At 35.7% G+C, this 22,430-nt stretch overlaps 1 protein-coding gene and 1 long non-coding RNA gene across 4 annotated transcripts in view; one reads left to right on the top strand and one right to left on the bottom strand.

The window, feature by feature from the left end:
- C8H8orf34 (chromosome 8 C8orf34 homolog) overlaps positions 1-22,430 on the bottom strand; it is a 480,957-nt gene that overhangs the window by 96,056 nt on the left and 362,471 nt on the right. For all 3 annotated transcript variants that reach the window (XM_008000806.3, XM_008000808.3, XM_038000419.2), the window contains exons 9-10: positions 14,157-14,242; positions 1,958-2,034 (exon numbers count right to left, since the gene is read on the bottom strand). In XM_008000806.3, coding sequence (XP_007998997.2) covers positions 1,958-2,034; positions 14,157-14,242 — 163 coding nt within the window. The remainder of the gene's footprint in view (positions 1-1,957; positions 2,035-14,156; positions 14,243-22,430) is intronic.
- On the top strand, positions 295-4,540 carry LOC119624917 (uncharacterized). The gene is made up of 4 exons (XR_005241061.2): positions 295-433; positions 1,960-2,025; positions 2,451-2,576; positions 4,494-4,540. It is a non-coding gene; the product is annotated as an uncharacterized lncRNA (long non-coding RNA).

Here is a 22,430-nt window from a genome sequence, read left to right as displayed (position 1 = left end):
TAAAAGCATTGGTTAAAAGAATGGACTGTGTTTTGACCTAAAAATGTAAGTCTCATTTGGGACACACTGGTAGCTTCTAATATCTGAACATCAGTTAATTGTAAAAAGGATTAGGTTTAAGCTATCACTCCCCGAGTAGAACTAGGACCAATGTTTGTGAGGAATGGAAGACAATCTCTAACAAACAGGAATAAACTGTTTCTAAAAGAAACAGAAAAGCACTAAAAATATTAAGGATGTACAGTAGAAGGAAAATTGACTAGTCCCAACTCCTGATATCACTGTTCTTTTAACTTTAGGACTTTTAACTTTTAACTTTAGTTTTAACTTTTAACTTTAGTTCCTTAGCTTCTCTGAGTTTCTGTTTCCTCTATAGGTTAGATATCACTGCATTGAATACAGGAGTGAAAACACCACAGTTGAAAATGCCAAGGTAAGAGATGGGAAATGTTGAACTGGACAGTTACCATGGTTTTTTCTATTTCTAAGATTTTATCATTTTATAGTAAAGGAAAATATAATAGTTTTCATCTTATGGTGAGGAATTATTGCTGAACTATGCATTCAACATACGTGTGTGTGTGTGTGTGTGTGCGTGTGTGTGTGTGTGATATTATGGGCCTCCTGTGTGTAGGTACCCTTCTAGGGATGTGGAAGTGAAAAAAATGTACAAAAATTCTTGCCATGGTAGACCTTATATTACAGTTGAAAGAAACGAACAGTAAAACAAATAAGTAAATTACATCACACAGTAGAAATCATAAGTACTGTATAAAAAATAAAGAAGGGAAATGCAAAATTTTAAATAGGGTCAATAAAACAACATCTGAGCAAAGATACATTAATTTCATCAATAATTTTTAAAATTTATTTTATTATCAAGTTCATTGGAAAACTTGGCACCTTTTACCAAATCCTATGATGTGAATAATGTTTAAAATCATGTAATCTCGTCACAGAGAGTTATGGGTTGAACTGTGTTCTCCTAAAACTTCATATGTCAAATTCCTTGCCCAAGTACCTCAGAATGTACTTGGAAATAAGGTCTTTAGAGAGGTAATTAAGTTAAAGGAGGTTATTAGGGAGGCCCTCATTCAATATCACTGGTGATATTTGTGATATATCACTGGTGTTAAGTGATTAGGACACAGACACGTACAAAGGGAAAAAGCTGTGAAGACGCAGGGAGAAAACATTCATCTACAAGGTACAAAGGGAGACCTTAGAAGCAACCAGCCCTGCCAATACTGTGATCCTTTATTTTTGACTCCAGAATTTTGAGAAAATAACTTTTTGTTATTTAAGCTACCCAGTCTTTGCTACTTTGTTATGGCAGCTCTAGCAAATTAATACAGAGAATATAGACACATACAAACCCAGTCCAAATATTATGTTTAAGATAACACATGATGGCATTAGTTATTTTTATAGAAACTCAAAATATTTTATGAACTTTAGCATTTATAAAAAAATTATTTTTAGTTAGAATTTGTACAGAATTTCAGGTTTTTTCTATTGATTCTTTTAACCTTAAATCGTATTAAAAATCTTAAACCTAATAGTTTCTCCCAAAATACTGTATTGAAGATATATGGTTTAACAAACATATTACAAGGACTTCACAACTAAAAATAGCATAAGTCATATGTAAACTTTCAGGATATGCAAAGTATTTGTTTTACTACCAAGGTAAGTATAGTTAAACTTACTAAAGTTTAACATGGCAGCTCATAACCTTTTAGCGTGCTCACATGCACAACAAGCAAGCAGCTAATAACATCAGAACTTCAGTTTTCTCATCTAATTCAAGTCTTCTTCCCCAACTGTTGAAACAACTTAGAACAGCTTAATTAACCAGTAAGAAAGTTGGCTTTATTATATTTTATTTAGATTTTCCTATTAGTAATTTAAATTAGTTTTAGCAATTAAAAAAAAATAAGTCAATGAATATACTTACAGGTCCTGTTAGTTTAGATGCTTTCTCAAATTCGTCACCCTTCTCCATTAGTGCTTCTTCAGTCCCAGGTAAGGAATCTATTTTTATTTTTTAAAAATGAATAAATTATAGTCACATATTGCTTATTAATTCTCTGATATATAAAACTGTTGTGATAATAAAATGGCAGAATTGGTTGTTGAAAAAATCATATTGTTTGTGAGTTAAAATAGAACATGAAATAATATTTAACTTAAAAACAACTTATGAAAAATGATAAGTATTTTCAATTTAGAAGGGCACAATAATGTCAGGAATGTGCAAGAACCACAGTTATCTTAGTTATACAAATAAAGCAAGATATTTTGGCATATTATCCAGCTAATTGTTGGAACATAATTATATTTAATGTCCTTTTTCTTTTTTATAATTTTATAATTATTTGTTTTATCTATCAGTTGTCTCCTCTTGGGGGTTACACAATTTGAGTACTATTTTGTGCTCTCTCTTTCAGATGGAATGGAACATTCTGAAAAAAGTTCAGAGAACGGTAGATATTATTAAATGGTGATTGGTTTTCCATTTCAACGCATGAAGCAAGAAGTTGCAATTACTTAGCCTGAATTGAATACATTGATGGGTGAGTGAGTAGTGGCTTTCAAATATGTGGAAAAAAATGATGCAACTTTTTTCATGTGTCTTCTGACATTATAACAACCATCAGAACAACAAGGATTTCTATGGGTTATAAAGAATTCTGTGACAGGGATAGGTAAATGGAACAACTAGAAATAATCTATCCAGAAGACTGTCGACTTCCCTTAGTTGAGTTTGAACTCCTTTTCAAATAAAAAAAAATCAGTTACGAGAAAGGTATTTTAAACCACTGGATTTAAAAATTAATTTCTTATATTTATTAATACTTGAGGGAATCACATAAAGCCCTAAAGATTTTCCTTTAGCTTTATGTATATATGGAGACAGATTTTCCTGTTTCGTAAAGCGTATACTCTGAAAAGAGAATTAGAGCATGAAATCTTTCAAACCCTTAATGACCACCAAACACCAGGGAGACAATGGAAATCTCAGCACAGATCCATAATCATAGCTTTCGAATCATGGAGCTCTCTCTATCTCTGATAACTCAGAATTTTACATTCAAGAAGACAAGTTTCTGAATTCTGGGGCACATAGTTTATGTAGATGTAAATGCGGATTTTGTTTTAGAACACAGAATACCTTCTACCATAAAACTGACTTCAGGAGAAACACATCATTCTCAAGTTGTAGGTGAATTTAAAGATTTTAAATCTACCTTTCCTAACAGAACATAGATATTAAAAATAAGCAAGTTTTAGTGGATAAAATCAGGAGAGACAATGAGAATTATACCAAATGCAAAACTATTAATCCACTTGTAAAGAATACTTGAAGCTCTAGCTCCCAAAACCCAATTGTAAAGGTGACAATAAATTTGTTAAATTAGGATGTAAATTAAGCATAATTTAAGTCCTCCAAAACTGAATTATATTCTGCAGAACTGTGAGCAAATGCTACTATAATTTTAGTATTCACTCAGTATGTTTCCTGTTTTGTTTGTGTATTGAAGTTCTTATTTGAGTAATCTCTTGACTTAATAAATAAATAACATTAAAATGTTCTATTCTACATTACTAAGAAAATTATTTCCATATATAGGACAATAAAATCCAGCTTCTCATGGATTTGCTAATTTTTTTAAAGTTAGAAATACTATAAATGAGTTCTCAAGCTCTTCTCCGCGAGTAGTTAATGGTTTTTAAGAGATGTCATTCTGCTTGATTATTTATGTATTCATTCTTTCATTCATACATTTACTGTATTTGTATATTTGTGTATTCATTTATTCAGCAAATACTATATGCCAAGCACTGCATTAGGTGCGTTCAAAAGAAGTTGAATATTTTCTATGCACTTTCTTTCATGAAATTTACTTGAACACATTTACAGGGCAGTATTAACTTTTTAACAAAGATGAACATTTATAAAGAGAAAGTATTAGTAACTTTGTATGATTTACATTTTGTTTGGTTTTGTTTCTGTTGAATTCTCCCTGGTTATTGGTACCATATCCAGAAAGATCTATAATACAGTAATCTCCATTGAGCTTAGTATGAAGGGACAGCTATAAGTACTGCCAGAACATTTGAGAGTTTACCTAACTACTGTTTTTGAAAGTTATGAAGTCAAATGGATACTGCCAAATAGCCCAAATCTAATAATAGGATACCAATCTAACAAGCTAGTATGGACCAGAGATATCATGAAAGTAAAACCTTAGTGTTTAATGCTTGGAGCAGTAAATGCCATTGTTTATGTCTTCTAAGTGCATCGCTTATTAACAGTAACAGGTGAGTACATATGTGCAAGCTATTTTGCTCTGTCTATTCCAGAGCAATTTCTTTTATGCATGATTTTCAAATGTAAGTAATTTTTTTTAGCTATTTAAAATCACCTATGGGTGAGTGGGAAATGAGTCCCTAAATTTGTCAAATATTACAGTTTATCTTATTTACAGTTTACCTCATTTTAGAGAAGAAGAAACTGAAGCATGGAAAGATAAGGTAATTTTACCAGAAATCTAATAATCCTCATTTAAAATGAGGTAAATTTACAGTTTACCTCATTTTAGAGAAGAAGAAACTGAAGCATGGAAAGATAAGGTAATTTTACCAGAAATCTAATAATCCGTGGCAGCAGTAGGACTAGAAATTCAGCCTGTGTGGTTTATCGGACATGTTGATGGGAACCTAAAAATCTGTAGTTTATTGCAGTGCTTAGCTACATCCAACTTTTTTCAGCCATTATTTTTACTTTTGCTGCTTGTGTCACAACAGACTTTTTTTATGCACAGTTATACCTATTTATAGAAATATTTATGCTTGCCGAGCCAAGTTCAATGTGGATGCACAGTTGACACAAACTGTCAACTTTATAGCACTTTCAGATAATGCCAATGCTATTCAATTATTGGATCTAGTCATTTGACTAACTTAAGTAGAAAAGAATGTACTAAATCAGAAACTCATATTCTGGAATTTGCAGATTAGGCATACTAATAATTGAATGTGAAGAATGCAGGATTAGGCATTTCAAGAAAGGAGCTTAAACTATAATCTGCAACACACTCTTGATACATTATTTAATTTCTCCGGAAATTTGAGTCCTTATAATACTCAGTAATTATGTAAATGAGATTGCTGAAGGATATATATAGGTAAAGACTGGTAAGTTGGAGTTATTTTGATAAAATTTTAAAAATTATTGGCAACTAATTAAATAGTGTCTGTCTTGTGCCTGGTTTTGTATTGGGCATGATAAGTAACGTAAGAAAACTTCAAGAAACATATAATCCAATGGAAGTAGGAGAAACAAACACAGAAGAAGCAATTCAAAACAATTTGGGAATGACAGAAAGAAAATATTAGAGAGACTTTACATGATCTTACAGCAGATGATCTAAATAGGCAGAGAAGGGAGGGAAAAGGCCTTATTGCTAGTCAGGGAAGGATGGCGTAAGTGAAGATACACACGCAAGAATATCTACGAGCAGAAACCAGACTGACTCCAGAAGCTATGCGAGTGTGGACGAATGGTCAGCCTGGGGCCTCCATGTTGCTAGTGACACATTACTTAATGTTCATTATCAGAGTTAAATGTCTATCATAAGAACAAGCCATGTCATCACCACAGATTTGAGTATGTATTAAATATGGCCATTTCTTTATATTACGCTACATTAACATTGGTTTATGTTCCCTTAGCAGTTTTTAAAAAAATATTTATTACCTAATATTTGACATATAAAAACACAACATCTGTAAAACATTTATATAAATATAACATGCAAAATATATCACAGCTATTAGTATATGTGATATATTTAAATTACAAATTACAATGACAAAATAAACACCCCAAACCCACCACTTAATAATTAGGGCATTTTCAATAACCTTCATATATGTGTGGGCTCCTTCCTTACCCCATCACCCAGTCTCCCCTTACCCTTGAGAATAACCAATATTTTGTGTTTGTCATTCCCTTCTTCAAATACAGTTTTGTCACTTATGTTTTCCTAAAGAATGTATTGGCTAGATTTGCTTTTTGGAGCTTTATTAAAATGGCATTCTGTGACTTGCTCTTGTTCAAGAAGCATTAGGCTTTTAAGACTCATTTAATGGTGAGCTGCAACTTGCTTATACCAGACCGGGAGACCCAACTACCATTTCAGTTTGGCTGCTGGAAATCAGTCACAGTGGGAATATTCACACCATGGAAATCATCAATCTCTACAAATCAGGGCTTTCTTTTCTCCGGAAAACAATTGTTCTGCATTTACACACTAGAAATCTGAATGCCTTTCAACTACATACAGGGGATCTATTTGTACGTCACTGATTTTATCCATTGCCTGTATGTAGTTGAAAGGCATTCAGGTTTCTACTGTGTAAAAAAATTTCATAATTTATCCATTTCCCTGTCTATGAACATACTAACAAGGGTTGTTCATATTTCATGCTATATGAAACTTGTTTCTCTAAAGCATTTACCTAGAAATGGAGTTTTTAGGTTTTAGATTATATAAATGCTCAAGATTTTAAGCTAATGGAAAACTTTTCAAAAACTCCTATACCTGCAGTATACGAGTTTCTTTTTATCTATGGCTTCACCAGAACTTAGTTTTGTCAGTTTTCTTAATCAATGCCAATCAAAAGGTTGTAAAAGAAAAAGGATTGTACCTCTCCATGGTCTTGATTTGCTTTTCCCTGATCACTAAGGTAGTTTAAGTATTTTTCATCTGCTTGTTGGCCTTTTATGTTTCCTCTCTGTGAAATGTATATTCATAATTGTTACTTATTTTTCTATTGATGTGTTGATTTTTTATTTATTAAATTGTAGGTGTTCTTCATATTCTGAATATTAATCTTTGATCAGTGGCAATTACATTGCAAATATGTTTCCCTATTTGTGGCTTTTCTTTGGGCATCTTTTTTTAATTTTTAATTTTTTAAATAGGCTTTTGGGGAACAGAAACCTATTTTGGTTACATGAATAAGCTATTTAGTGGTGATTTCTGAGATTTTGGTGCACCCATCACCGGAGCAGTGTACACTGTACCCAATGTGTAGTCTTTTATCCCTTACCACCCCCACCCTTTCCCCCAAGTCCCCAAAGTCCAATATATCATTCTTAAGCCTTTTCATCCTCATAGCTTAGCTCCCACATATGAGTGAGAACATATGATATTTGGTTTTTCATTCCTGAGTTACTCCACTTAGAATAATAGTCTCCAATTCTGTCCAGGTTGCTGTAAATGCCATTATTTTGTTCCTTTTTAAGGTTGAGTAATATTCCATGATATATATATAGATATATCTAGATATATCTATATATATAAAAAACTTTTTTATCTACTCATTGATTGATGAGCATTTGGGCTGCTTCTATATTTTTGAAATTTCAAATGGTGCTGCTATAAACATTTATGTGCAAATATCTTTTTCGTATAATGACTTCTTTTCATCTGGGTGGATACCTAGTAACAGGATTGCTGGATCAAACGGTAGATCTTCTTTTAGTTCTTTAAGGAATCTCCACACTGTTTTCCAGAGTGGTTGTACTAGTTTACGTTCCCACCAACAGCGTAAAAGTGTTCCTTTTTACCACATCCACACCAACATCTATTTTTTTTTATTTTTTTACTATGGCCATTCTTGCAGGAGTGAGGTGGTATCACATTGTGGTTTCGATTTGCATTTCCCTGATCATTAGTGATGTTGGGCATTTTTCCATATGCTTTTTGGCCACTCGTATATCCTCTTGAGAAACGTCTATTCGTGTCCTTAGCCCACTTTTTGATAGGATTGTTAGTTTCTTTTCTTGCTGATTTGAGTTCTTTGTATTATAGATTCTGGATATTAGTCCTTTGTCAGAAGTATAGATTATGAAGATTTTCTCCCACTCTGCGTTTTCTGCTTACTCTGCTGATTATTTATTTGACTGTGCAGAAGCTTTTTAGTTCAATTAAGTCCGATCTATTTATCTTTGTTTTTGTTGCACTTGCTTTTGGGTTCTTGGTCATGAAGCCTTTACCTAAGCTAATGTCCGGAAGGGTTTTTTCTGATGTTATCTTCTAGAATTTTTTATGGTTTCAGTTCTTAAATTTAAGTCCTGGATCCATTTTGAGTTGATTTTTGTGTAAGATGAGAGATGAGGATCCAGTTCACTCTTCTACATGTGGCTTGCCAATTATCCCAGCACCATTTGCTGAATAGGGTGTCCCTTCCCCACTTTATATTTTTGTTTGCTTTGTTGAAGATCAGTTTTATGTAAGTATTTGGGTTTATTTCTGAGTTCTCTACTCTGTTCCAGTGGTCTAAGTGCCTATTTTTGTAATTGTACTATGCTGTTTTGGTGACTATGGCCTTATCGTATAGTTTGAACTCAGGTAATGTGATTCCTCCAGATTTGTTCTTTTCACCTAGGATAGCTTTAGCTATGCAGGTTCTTTTTTGGTTCCATATGAATTTTAAGATTGTCTTTTCTAGTTCTGTGAAGAATGATGGTGATATTTTGATGAGAATTTCATTGAATTTATAGATTGCTTTTGGCAGTATGGTCATTCTCATAATATTGATTCTACCTGACCATGAGTATGGGAAGTGTTTCCATTTGTTTGTGTGGTTTATAATTTTGTTCAACAGTGTTTTGTGGTTTTCCTTGTAGAGGACTTTCACGTCCTTGGTTAGTTATATTCCTAAGTTTTTTTTTTTTTTTTTTTACAGATATTATGAAAAGGCTTGAGTTCTTGGTTTGATTCTCAGCTTGGTCGCTGTTGGTGTACAGCAGAGCTACTGATATGCGTACATTAATTTTGTATCCTGAAACTTTGCTGAATTCATTTACCAGTTCTAGGAGCTTTTTGGATGAGTCTTTAGAGTTTTCTAGGTATATAATCATATCATCAGCAAACAGTGACAGTTTGACTTCCTCTTCACTGATCTGGATGCCCTTTATTCCTTCTCTTGTCTGATTGCTCTGGCTGGGACTTCCAGTATTATGTGAATAGAAAGTGGGCACCTTTGTCTTCTTTCAGTTATCAGGGAGAATGCTTTCAATTTTTCCCTGTTCAGTATAATGCTGGTTGTGGGTTTTTCATAGATGGCTTTTTTACCTTAAGGTATGAACCTTCTATAACAATTTTGCTGAGGGTTTTAATCCTAAAGGGATGCTGGATTTTGTCAGATGCTTTTTCTGCCTTTATTGAGATGATTATGTGATTTTTGTTTGTAATTCTGTTTATGTGGTATGCGACATTTATTGACTTGCATATGTTAAACCATCCCTCCATCCCTGGTATGAGACCCACTTGATTATGGTTGATTATCTTTTTGATATTCTGTTGGATTTGGTTTACTAGTATTTTATGAGGATGTTTGCATGTATGTTCAAGGATACTGGTCTGTAGTTTTCTTTCTGTGTTATGTCCTTCCCTGGTTTTGGCATTAGGGTAATATTGGCTTCAAAAAATGATTTAGAAAGGATTACCTCTTTCTCTATCTTTTGAAATAGTGCTAATTCTTCTTTGAATTGTCTGATAGAATTCAGCTGTGAATTCATCTGATCCTTAACTTATTTTTGTTGGCAATTTTTTATTACTATTTCAATCTCACTGCTTGTTATTGGTCTATTTAGAGATTCTATACCATCCTGGTTTAATCTAGAAGGGTTGTGTATTTCCAGGAATTTATCCATCTCCTCTAGGTCTTCTAGTTTGTGTGTGTAAAGATGTTCATAGTAGCCTTTAATAGTCTATGTGTTTCTGTGGTATCAGTAGTAATATCTCCTGTTTCATTTCTAATTTAGCTTGTTTGCATCTTCTCTCTTCTTTTCTTGGTTAATCTTACTATATTTATCTTTTCAGAAATCAGTTTTTTGTTTCATCTATCTTTTGTAATATTTTTGTTTCCGTGTCTTTTAGTTCTCCTCTGATCTTTGTTATTTCTTTTCTTCTTCTGGGTTTGGATAGTTCTTGTTCCTCCAGTTCCAGGAGGTATGACCTTAGGTTATCTGTTTGTGCTCTTTCAGACTTTTTGATGTAGGCATTTAATGCTATGAACTTTCCTCTTAGCACTACTTTTACTGTATCCCAGAGGTTTTGATAGGTTGTGTTACTGTTTTTGTTCAGTTCAAAGAACTTTTTAATTTCCATCTTGATTTCCTTGTTGACCCCATGATCATTGAGGAGCAGGTTATTTAATTTCCATGTATTTGCATGGTTTTGTGGCTTCCTTTTGGAGTTGATATCCAATTTTATTCCAGTGTGGTCTCAGAGAGTACTTGATATAATTTTGATTTTCTTAAATTTACTAAGACTTGTTATGTGGCCTATCATATGGTTTATTTTGGGGAATATTTCATGTGCTGATGAATAGAATGTATATTCTGTAGTTGTTGGGTAGACTATTTGGTAAATATCTGTCAAGTTTAGGTCCATTGTTTCTTTGTTGACTTTCTGTCTTGATGACCTGTCTAGTGCTGTCAGTGGAGTATTCAAGTCCCCCACTATTATTGTGTTGCCATCTATCTCATTTCTTAGATCTAGTGGTAATTGTTTTATAAATTTGGAAGCTCCAGTGTTAGACACATATATATTTAGGATTCTGACATTTTCCTGTTGAACTAGTCCTTTTATCATTATATAATGTTCCATTTTGTTTATTTTTAACTGCTGTTGCTTTAAAGTTTGTTTCATCTGATATAAAAATACCTACTCCTACTTGCTTTTGGTGTCCATTTGCATGGAATACCTTTTTCTACCCCTTTATTCTAAGTTGATATGAGTCCTTATGTGTTAGGTGAGTCTCCTGAAGACAGCAGAAACTTGGTTGGTGAATTCTTATCCATTTTGCCATTCTGTGTATTTTAAGTGGAGCCTTTAGGCCATTTACATTCAATGTTAGTATAGAGATGTGAGGTAGTATTCTATTCTTTGTGCTATTTGTTGCCTGAATACCCAAGATTTTTTTCATTGTGTTATTGTTATATGGGTCCTGTGAGATTTATGCTTTAAGGAGGTTCTACTTTGGTGCGTTTCAATGATTTGTTTCAGGGTTTAGAGTTCCTTCTAGAAGTTCTTGTAGTGCTGACTTGGGAGTGGCAAATTCTTTCAGCATTTATTTGTCTGGAAAAGACTGTATCTTTCCTCCATTTATGAAGTTTAGTTTTTCTGAATATAACATTCGTAGGTAATAATTGTTTTGTTTAAGGAGGCTAAAAATGGATCCCCAATCCCTTCTGGTTTGGGTTTCTGCTGAGAAATCTGCTGTTAATCTGATAGGTGTTCCTTTATAGGTTACCTGATGCTTTTACCTCAAAGCTCTTAAGATTTTTTGCTTCGTCTTGACTTTAGATAACCTGATGACTATGTGCGCAGGCAATGATCTTTTTGCAACGAATTTCCCAGGTGTTCTTTGAGCTTCTTGTATTCAGAGTTCTAGATCTCTACCAAGGCTAGGGAAGTTTTCCTTGATTATTCCCTCAAATATGTTTTCCAAACTTTTAGATTTCTCTTCTTCCTCAGGAACATCAACTAATCTTAGGTTTGGACATACAACACAGTCCCACACTTCTTGGAGGCTTTGTTCATTAGAGGCTTTGTTCATGTTTTTAAAATTCTTTTTTCTTTGCCTTTGATGGATTGGATAAATTGAAAAACCTTGTCTTTGAGCTCTGGAGTTCTTTCTTCTGCTTTTTAACTTGATCGCTGATACCTTCCAGTGTATTTTGCGTTTCTCTAAGTGTGTCTTTGACTGACAGAAGTTCTGATTATTTTTTATTTATGCTACCTATTTTACTGGAGAGTTTTCTTTTCATATCCTGAATTATGTTTTTGATTTATATAAGTTGGACTCACCTTTCTGTGATGCCTGCTTGATTAGCTTAATATTCAACCTTCTGAATTCTTTTTCTGGCAATTCAGATTTCCTCTTGATTTGGATCCATTGCTGGTGAGCTTGTATGATCTTTTGGGGGTGTTAACCTCGCTTTTTCATATTACCAGAATTGTTTTGCTGGTTCCTTCTAATTTGCGCAGACTATGTTAGAAGGAAGATGTAGGATTCAAGAACTGCTGTTCAGATTCTTTTGTCCCTTAGTGTGTTCCCTTGATGTTGTGTTCTCCCCCTTCCCCTAGGAATGAGGTTTCTTGAGAAACCTCATTGTTTTTGCTCTTCTGGGTCTAGTCATCCAGTGGAGCTACCGGATTCTGGGCTGGTACTGGGGAGGGTCTGCAAAGAGTACTGTGATGTGATCAGTCTTCAGGTCTTGCAGCGGTGGATACTAGCACCTGCCCTGGAGGTGGTAGCAGGGGAGTGAAGTGGACTCTGTAAGGGACTTTGGTTATGTTTTTGTTTAGTGTGATGGTTTTGTGTTGGTTGGCCTCCAGCCAAGAAGTAGTGCTTTCAAGAATGCATTGGCTCTATGAAGAGGATGCAAACCTGCCCTAGGAACACCTGGTTAAGTATTCAGGTCTCTCAGGTGGTGAGCAGGGCCATAGAGTTCCCAAGAGATTTTATGCCCTTTGTCTTTGGCTACCACAGCAGGTAAAGAAAGACCACCAGGTGGGAGCAGAGATGGGTGTGTCTGAGTTCAGCCTCTTCTTGTGTGGGACTTGTTGTTTCTGCTGTGGGGGATGGGGTGTGGTTCTCAGTCCAATGGGGTTATATTCCCAGGAAGATTATGGCTGCCTCTGCTGAGTCATACAGGTTGCCGAGGAAGTAGGGGAAGGCCGGCAGTCACAGGCTTCACCCAGCTCCAAGGCAGCGCATAGTCCTAAAGGCTGGTCTCACACCCACTGTGCTGCCTCAACAGCAGTGAGTTTATTTCCAGGCAACAAGTGATCAGGGCTGAGAACTTGCCCCAGACCATGAGTCTCCTCGTCTAGAAAGCAAGAAGACTCACAAACTTTTGCATCTCAGGGAGCCTGCAGTGGTGGTCCATTTCCTTCAAATAGTCTGTGGATTCTCTCGGCTTTCTTGGTATGTTCCTGCAGTACTTCTTGGAGCAAAAGTTCATGATGTGAGTCTCCACATACTGCTCTGTCTGTCCTAGTGGGAGCTGCAATCTGGTCCTGCCTCCTGTCACCATCTTAATCTTGAGCGTCTTTGGGCATCTTTTGATAAACATGAGTTTTTAATTTTCTACAGTTGAATGTTCCAATTATTTCTTTTATGGCTGGAGATGTTTTTGTACTGTTGAAGATGTCCTTCTCAATCCAGGTGTAAGAAAAATACTTTCCTATAGTTTATCTTCTAACTAACCAGGTTAAATGTATGGACTGTGTTTTGCTATTATGCTGACTGATGAAGATGTGATGTACCTTAGATGGCACTGGAGTGACATTACCTGTACTTATTTACATATACAACAAACATTTTGAATTGCTCTGATATTAAGTTTGTTTGCTAAGTTAAGGAATTTCCATTTTGTATTATAGAAAATGGAAATGAAATAAGCAGCTTTATTTTCAGAAAAACAATGAACCAAAGAGGGGTGAGATGGTCCAAGGAGGGCCAAGAAGGGAGTTATACTTGATGGTGAAAGAGGGAAAAGACATAGACCAGGCAATATTAGGGCAAATACAAAGGAGGCTGACTCTGGGAGGAAATTCTGAAGTGACATTGACATAAATGGAGACCAATTTAAAACAGGGCTGGGAGAGAGGGAGTATGATATTGTCAAGTATGATATTGACATTTCTGCCCAAGAAGAATGACTAGATCAATGACGTGAGAATGGGAGCAGCGGGTATAGCAAGTGACAAGGGGCAGAGAAACAGTTTCATTTTCTAGAAATCCAGCTGACAATGTGGATTTCTAAAGTTTGAATTAGTGACATAATTTAGGGAGTAGCCAACTTACAGTTGATCTGTTTGGACCTTAAACAGAACAGGGGCATAAAGAGATTACTCCTCAGAATCCACATTTCTCAATTCCTTCTATCCTTTGCTCTTATCCTGACACAAACAGCCCCAAGGAGTGTGCCAGTGGTAGATACGTGACCTGCAGCTACAGTGAATTCACACAAAGGAAGATGCCTGGTTTACTTTTTTCCTTTATTTCTTTAATGTTTAAGTGCCACTAGAACTGCAATAAATATTGTTGAACTTAAAACTTACCGAATGAATCTGGGATTTTTTCATCTGGAGAATGAAGCATTGGTAGTGACTCTTCAGTCCTTTCTTCCAGATTGTCTCCTTGAAGCCTAAATAATTAAAAATGGTCATTGAAACATCTCATAATGTTAAATTGTGAAGTGTGAACTATGCACCATGGGGAACATGGCTGTGAACTTCAAGACTCTAAACTCAGATATGCATGTTCAAAATAGAAATATAAGTTCACTAAAGCCATTTTAATATAAGATTCTTGCTGTTCTAACCATTAAGGAGAAGTCTTCTATATTTCCTGTTATATACATGCCAGGATTTATCTAGGTAGAATCTGCTTTTCTTCTCAGCCTGATCGTAGAAAAGTTTAGAAGCACATATTTTCACTTAAACCCCAAATGGGAATTGAGTGGAAGGAAAACAAGAGGCCACACAGTGTGCTCGCCTAGCATCAGGGTCTGGGAGTCATAAAAGGGTTTTCTTGATTCCACAGAGGTTTATCAAACACAGTCTTCCAAATCAACCAACCTAAGCTTTAAGGCCTGTGGGTCGAGATATGTATCAGCAGTGGAGGTAAAGATTCCTAAGGTGTGACTGCCCAGGCTTCTCATAGACACTGAGCCTTCCTCAGGAGAGAACAATAAATACAGGCATAATTTATAAATATACTGGATTGCTTCAAATGTTATAATGTTATGTAAGTTGTAATTTTTATAAATGTTATAATTCTCAGCCATTTTATACCTTTGCTTTTATATACCACAGCAGAATCTCATATAATTTGCTTTTTGACTTTTACAAATTCAATCATATATGCATATCTCTTGATCTTCTGTGTAATTACAATGTAAATTATATATGCACCATAATTTTTATAATATTAAATTCTGCACATCGCTCTATTACACATTTATACTTATTACCTTCTGTATATGAAATCACACTTACTGTATTGTATAAGAAAATTAAACAATTCTCAAGGGGAATTTCCTGAAAGTTGTAACATTTTTTGCTAAACTTTGTATGGTTTTGTACTTTTAATTAAATTTTTAAAATTTTTCTTTGGAAAAAGGCCACTTTTAAATAAATAAATTAGCCACATATTTTTCAAATATTCTCTACTTTTTATTATATTCCCTTTGGATAATCAATTTCAGTATTCAGCAATATTAAATATTCTGTTGTAGGCTCTCTTTGTCCAGGACCATTCTATCAAAATCATATCAAAGAGAGAAGGTACAGAGATGCATTAAATATTAAAAGGTAGGAGTAAAAATTATTATTGAAAATTCACAATGAACTCCAACACACTGGGATATTTAACATTAAGTTAAAACCCCGGGCCAGGTGTGGTGGCTCACTCCTGTAATTTCAGCACTTTGGGAGGCTAAAGCAGGCAGATCAGTTAAGGCCAGGAGTTCAAGTCTGCAGTGAGCCATGATCACGCCACTGCACTCCAACTGGGGTGACAGAGTGAGCGCCCCTGTCTCTAAAAAAAGGTAAATTTTTTTTAATCCTAAAAAGAAAATAAATCTCCAACAAAGACAGAAGGAAGCAAGATCGAAAAACAGTGCTGTAATTTTTGTTTGTTTGTTGTATTCATCAATAAAACAAAATATTTATTTAGCACTTATTAATATGCTCAAGCATAAGCCAAATGTCATAGAGATGCAAAGAAATTATAACTGTCCCTGATAGGCTTTAATATATCTTAGTGGAAGAGACCAATGGCTATGGACAAAAACTCAACAAATTGGGTGGCCTTGCAGCTGGCTCGTCCTTGTCCACACAGTGCCCTCCAGATACCTTAAGAGCTGAGTTTACCATGACTTGGCACCAATTCCATTGCGGAATGTTTCACAGCTCTGCCATCCTCGAGTGCTCTGCCAATGTTTCCCAAGCTGTAATCCACACAGCACCACTTCTGTAAGAGGTTAATGGGTACTGTGCAAACAAGGGGTGTGTGGGCAAGTCCGGGAAATACAGTCTAAATAAAAGTTAAATTGTTTTTTGTTTTTTTACCATAAGAGTTTTACTCATACTCCCAAAGCTTTTTGCTTTTTTTTCTAAAACTCCTTTTCCATATTAAACAAACTCCCTTATATTTTCAGCCCCTAAACAGAATGTTGGCTGCTCGTTGTTTTCATATTGGAAAGTCTCTCCTAAGAATATCACATCCCTTTTCTCTAAGACTCATCCAGTACCTCCTCTCCCGGGGAGGCTGCCTGACCCACCAACCTGAGATAGCACAGGATTACGCATAACTTTCTTCTCTCTGTCTGCAACAACTTGGGTCAGGCTTGGAATTTTCTTCTTCAACTCAAGTGTTATTATTATCCTGAGTGATTTTGATATTCATGTGTATCTACCTGCTAATGTTAAAGTCCCTTGACCTCCTCACATTTGGCGATCTTCCCTTCCACTTCACCTTCCTTAACCCAAGGATAGACTTGGAATTGCTTCACGGCAGAAATCTGTAAGTCCTGTGTTCTGGTCTCCGAAAACAAACTCACCTCCTTCAGGCTCTTTCATAGTGTCACTCTCCTTAATACTTTCCATCCAACCAAATATTAACAAACCTCCATTTCTCTCTTCTTTCCCCTGAGTATCAGGGAGTGTCCCCTCCTGCTTCCTTGCCTTCCCTGCTCAGTTGGGACTCATTGTCTCAGCTTCTCTGCACCCCTGTCCTCTGTCACTCCTGCAAAGGCAGACTTCAAGCCTATATTCACCTACCATTTTTCCCGCACAAGTGCTACTGAACAATACTCGAGAAAATCATCATTCAAGGATTGGTGACTATAAATCAATGATCTCTAACTTTAAACTTGAACTTCTTGGTTGTCTTTCTTTTTTCCATTCCTTTGAAAGTATTTTCAAAAATCTCGCCATCAGTTCTCCTCTGTGTCACCCAGAACAATGATGTAATCAGGAGTACAGACCTCATCTTGCCCTCACACACCACCTCCAGAATTATCTTCACCCTGATCTGTATTCACCACCTTTCCAATGCACAGAGCACAAGAGGCCCTATCTCCTGTGTAAGGCTGAGGTTATCCATTATGCTGGAAAGATTAGGATCTCAATGTCTCATCAACCTATTTTATCCACTGTCACCCCACCACCAGTATTTTTTCTGTTTTTTTCCACTATCATTTCCCACAGCATACGAACAAGCTCACTTCTCTTTTAGTCTTAAAAAAAAAAAAAACCCACAAAAATAGAATACCTCCTTTAATTATGTAAAATAACTAGCTGTTTCCTTTTCATTCTCAATCCTCTTTGAGCCAAATTCCCATATTTTTCATTCAATGCCTTTACATGCACAGTTTTTATTCACCCCTCAACCTATTTTAATTTGGTTTGTGCCTCTACCACGAGAAAACAGCTTATGCCGACTGCCTGACCTCCTAATTGCCTTGCACAATGGGAAATGTGCAGCCCTTGTCTTTATTTGACCTTGTGGTCAAATAGATGTATTAATATCTATTTGTTCTTAAGGCAGTCACTGCTTTTCTTCTGTGGCCCTTGTCTCTCCTGCATATCTGACTACCATTTCTCAGTCTCTTTTAAAGGCTTTCTCTCTTTGTAAACCCATAAATACTATATTTTCCCTCAGCCCTATCCAAGGCCCTCCTTTTCCAATTCTAATCATCTCCCTGAATCATCTCATCCACTTTGATAGCTTTATTAAGTTCATATAGGTTGAGAAATTTTAAATCTTTATCTTAAACCATCAGCTCAAGATTGGCGTACCCAAATTCTTATAGGACATATTACTTGTATGCAAGATAAGCTCCTCAAAGGCAACATGTCCAAAAGCAAACTCATCTTCCGAATCACTCTGCCTCTCATTGCACATGGCTAACCAATCTGTCTTGCTGAATCTACTTCTTAAAGAAATGTCTCGAATCCATCACTTCTTTATAGTACTGCCATAGTGTGACTTCTTATCTTGATTTGTCTGGATTATTGTGTAGTTTCCTTACAGACAGCCATACTTAGAAACCCCTTTTCCATATGGCTACTAGAATGTCCAAAACACAAATCCAGCCATATTTTTCTCATATTTTAAATATTTTAGAGCAAGAGGTCTTAACATTATATTCATGTTAACATTATACTCATGTTGAGACATGGGTATACTCATGTTGCTCTAAATATTTTATGAGTATAATGTTAAGACACCTTGCTTTAAAATAAAGCATGATAATATTATGGCTAGATTGGTGAGCAAGCAGTCTTAACATGAGTATATAATCACAATAGTTCACAGTGAATGGAATGAAGAGTTGTGGGTGGATGTGATCTTTTTTGGAGAGAGAGACACTAATTTTAGCCAGCTCCTCAAAATAATCCTTGACTCACAAGGATTTTAGAACTACCATTTTTATTGGCTTCTCATTACCTACAAGATGAGTTATGTCTCCTTCATAAGTCATTTGAGTCTCTATATTGCATAATCCCTACCTGTGTCTGCAAATTCATCTTCTTCGATCCTCCAGCATGGAATTTATACTCCATAAACTCCAAACTGCTTTTACTTTTTCAGGAATTTTGTTATTAAGCCTCTGTGTCACTATACTATTACTTCTGGCAGACTATATCTACACCTCCCCACGGCACCATCCCTCTGCATTTTACTATCTGGCTTGTTTCTAGGTTTTCATTCTAGATTCTCCTCTTTTCTGAAGATTTTCTTCCAAAAGTCTTACCACCTGTGCAAATCTTTACCACAGCTCTTACTTCAACTGTGATTTAATTATTTACGTAGATGTCTGTGTTTGCCAAAACACTGCAAGTGTCTTAAAGGAAAAGATTTTGTTTTTCCTATTTTTATGTAATTAAAGTCTAGTTTAGATAGAGCTTGGTACATTGTAAACTCTAAAAGAGATTTCTTAAGGTACTTCTTAGTGATTATTTCATCTTGGAGATAAAGAAAATGTGGCCCAGCCCTATATTGGGGATTTTGTATAGAATACTATAGTATACTTATAACTATATTCACTTGAAAAGTGGTAATAATTATGCTGCATATATTTAAGGTAAGCTCTTAGCCTGGTTCACCCTGTGCAGGGTGTGAGGCAGAGGCTTATGTGTGAGTGGTTGTTTGACCCGGGAGGCAGGAGTGAGGGACGTGAGTGTAAAACATGAAAGGAGGAAAGGCAACACAGCATGAGTCATTGAGCCAACCCCGGACAGGTGGCTGTTGCTCAACCCCACAAGAATTTTTGAGGAGCTTAATGAGGTGTGTCCACTTGAAGGATGAAAGGACAAAGCACTTATTCATAGGTTTCTGGTCAAGGGTGGGCCTTGGGCACTAAAATCCCTGAGCATTTGAGTTGCACATACATTTGTATTGAATGATTCCCATTGGCCATCCTGGGGCAGGAAATAAGATCTGAAAGAAACCAGGATGAGTCAAGATGCTGAACTTTGCATTTGCACAAAGTTGCTTGTCCCCACTTGAAGCATGGGAAGAAATAGTTGTCAAGAAGAGGTGAGGAAGAGAGTATTTGAAGTGGGATACAAGTGGGGCTGATAAAGACAGTAAACGTGATTGAATTTAAAATAACTGACTGAGATTGGATTTTATACTGGCCAGTGAGATCTTGCTAGAGGAAATGCTGTTATAAATATTAGCAAATTCCGTTCCAAAGTTTGTGTCATTAATCACCTTCCATTGACTTAATCTTAACAGTGAATGAGGCAATGAAAGTTTGTATCCACAGAGATTATTGTACCTATCACAGAGCCTATGATAGTACCTAGTACATGTGCATGATCAATAAATATTTTTTAAATAAATGTTGCTGAAAAGTTTCTGGCTCTTACAAGATAGACTTAAGGAAGATGGACTAGTCAAGAGACTAGAGGTCAGAGTTCATTAAGAGGATTGGTTGCAATAGCAGTAGTTATAATTTTGCTTGCTTGGTGATGTTATGAGATCCAACTGATCCTGATGTTTCACTCTGTAAGAAAAAGCAAGGAGACTGAAAATAGTACCAAGTAGCAGCCAATTACTGGACTAAAAGGATCAATAAAGACACACAGCAGCCGAATCCATAATGAGGAGGGAGTTTTAAATAATATAAACAGTGAGAGAATGGATGGTGACTTGTGCTTTTTTTTTTTATACTTTAAAAACCCAAAACACCCAATAAGTTGATATAATTCCCTTAAAAAAATTCCCTGATGTTGAATGTCAATTCAGTTGAACCATGTGATAGATGAGAGAAGATTTAAATAACCAAATTAACAACTTTTTCCTGTTGGACTGAAAAAGGCATTTAGATTTCAGGTTCATGAGGAGTCATCCTTCCATATATTATCATGGAGAAGCACACACACTCATATACATATATAAAATATTTGTAATCTTCCCTGAGTACTTTTTGGAAGAAAACAATATCTAACTAAAGAGTAGACATTTGCCAAATGTTTTTTTGAACTGAATACAAATTGAATACGTTGCAAGTAACAAACATCTAGATAGGTAAGATAAATTCAGATGCAATCTTGCAAACCAGAGGAACTAAACTTCGTGTAGCAGGAAGCTTTGAAAGTTTTCATTTATATGCCTCATATGGTAAAAGCAGTACTAAAAACATAATATTCATCTTTGGATCGGTGAAATCGAGGAGGGTATTTGGGGAGCTTTTGCGATAATCCAGCAAGAGTGATAATCCAGCAGAAGCATGGAGTAAAGGGTGTGTATGGAAAGTGCCCATGGTGGCCGAAGCAGTTTCAGGTGCTAAGGAGAGAGTAATAGGTAAAGCTGGCCAGCTTCCATTCTCATGGAGATTACATTATGCCAACTAGAGACGATGAACAAACAAGTAAAATATACAGAATCAGATGTCGATAAGAAATCTAGTTAAAATTAAAGGAAGGAGATGTAAAGCACAGAAGGCATATAAGGAGGAGGGTCTGTGGGAGGGGCAGTGTACAACTTCATAGCGTGTGTCTGGGGAAGGCCTTCCTTGAAGGTGATCTGTGAGCCTAAACTTGAAGAAATGAGGGATTAAGTGACTTAGACCTCTGGAAAAGAGCATTACAGGAAGTGGGAATAGCAAAGAAAAATATATGGAGTGGCTTGAATGAGGGGAGGAGTGGGAGAATATGCCATCAGAGCGGTAGCTACAGTATTTGATGATGAATAATCCAGTTTTCTGATGACAGTGGGAAGCCACTGGAGAGTTTCGAAACATAGAAGTGACTTGATGGGACTTTTGCTATAACCTGCTGTGTTGATGATAGCCCACAGGAGCAAGCATAGGAGCCAGGAGACACTTTAGGAGGCTGTCACACCAACCGTAGTGAAAGATGAGTGTGGCCAACAAAAGGTGCAGTGCTGGAGGTGCTCAGAAGTGGACTGGCTTAATTAGACTTTGGGGGTGAAAGAGCAGGAAAAAAATGTAAATATTTCTGACCCGAGCAGCAGAACTAATCCTGTTGGTATTTAGCAAAACAAGGAAAACAGAGAAATTTGGTAGGGATTAAGTGGAATTTTGTTTGGGATATGGTAAGTTTAAAATGCATTTCAAGGAATATTTATTTTGCTTTATGGAATAAAGTATTATATGATTCTAGAACTGCAATGAAGATAATTGAGATCTCGTTAAGCTGAAAAATAAATAAATAAAAAATAAATAAAATGCATTTTAGACAGGTAGGTAGAGGTGTAGAGACGTACGTGGAAATCCGTGTGAAGATCTCGAACAGGCTGTTTGAAGTGGTGGGGAGAGTTTTGCCTTCCCTGGATTCCAAAATTTCTACAAAGAACTTTAGAATATGATATACTACTATTTAATCCAGCTACTCAGAATACTATGATATTATATTTCACTGTAAAATAAATAGTAGATCCTGATAAATGTCAATTAGATCAGGGGAACCACATTAAACAGTTTTGGTTTTAAGAGATTTTGAGCCATTTGCTTCAAAGGGTTAGAAAATTAACCTATCTTTCTCCTCTAAAGTCTGCTTTTAATTCACAAAGCCTCTTTCATAACAACATTCATCAAGTTACTTCTAAGTCTCTTTCAAATGTTAAATTTCCATTTTTAGAATTCCAGTATGTTTCTCCAGATTTATTTTTTTGAGGGAAATTCTAACAACTTATTGTCACTCACTCAATTTTGAAGTCTTAAAAAAGTCAAAACTGTCACCAACATCAAAAATTTATTGGGCACTTTCAAAGGCAGAGCTCTGCCTTAGCCCTGAGCCTGTAATTTGGCATGAGACCACTTGCATTTGCATGATCTGCCCAATTACTTTGCAGGC

This window comes from Chlorocebus sabaeus, chromosome 8 (genome assembly GCF_047675955.1).
Source record: "Chlorocebus sabaeus isolate Y175 chromosome 8, mChlSab1.0.hap1, whole genome shotgun sequence".
In the NCBI taxonomy this organism is placed as follows: domain Eukaryota; kingdom Metazoa; phylum Chordata; class Mammalia; order Primates; family Cercopithecidae; genus Chlorocebus; species Chlorocebus sabaeus.
The sequence above is the reverse complement of the archived record's forward strand: the minus strand, read 5'-3'. Positions and strand labels throughout refer to the sequence as shown.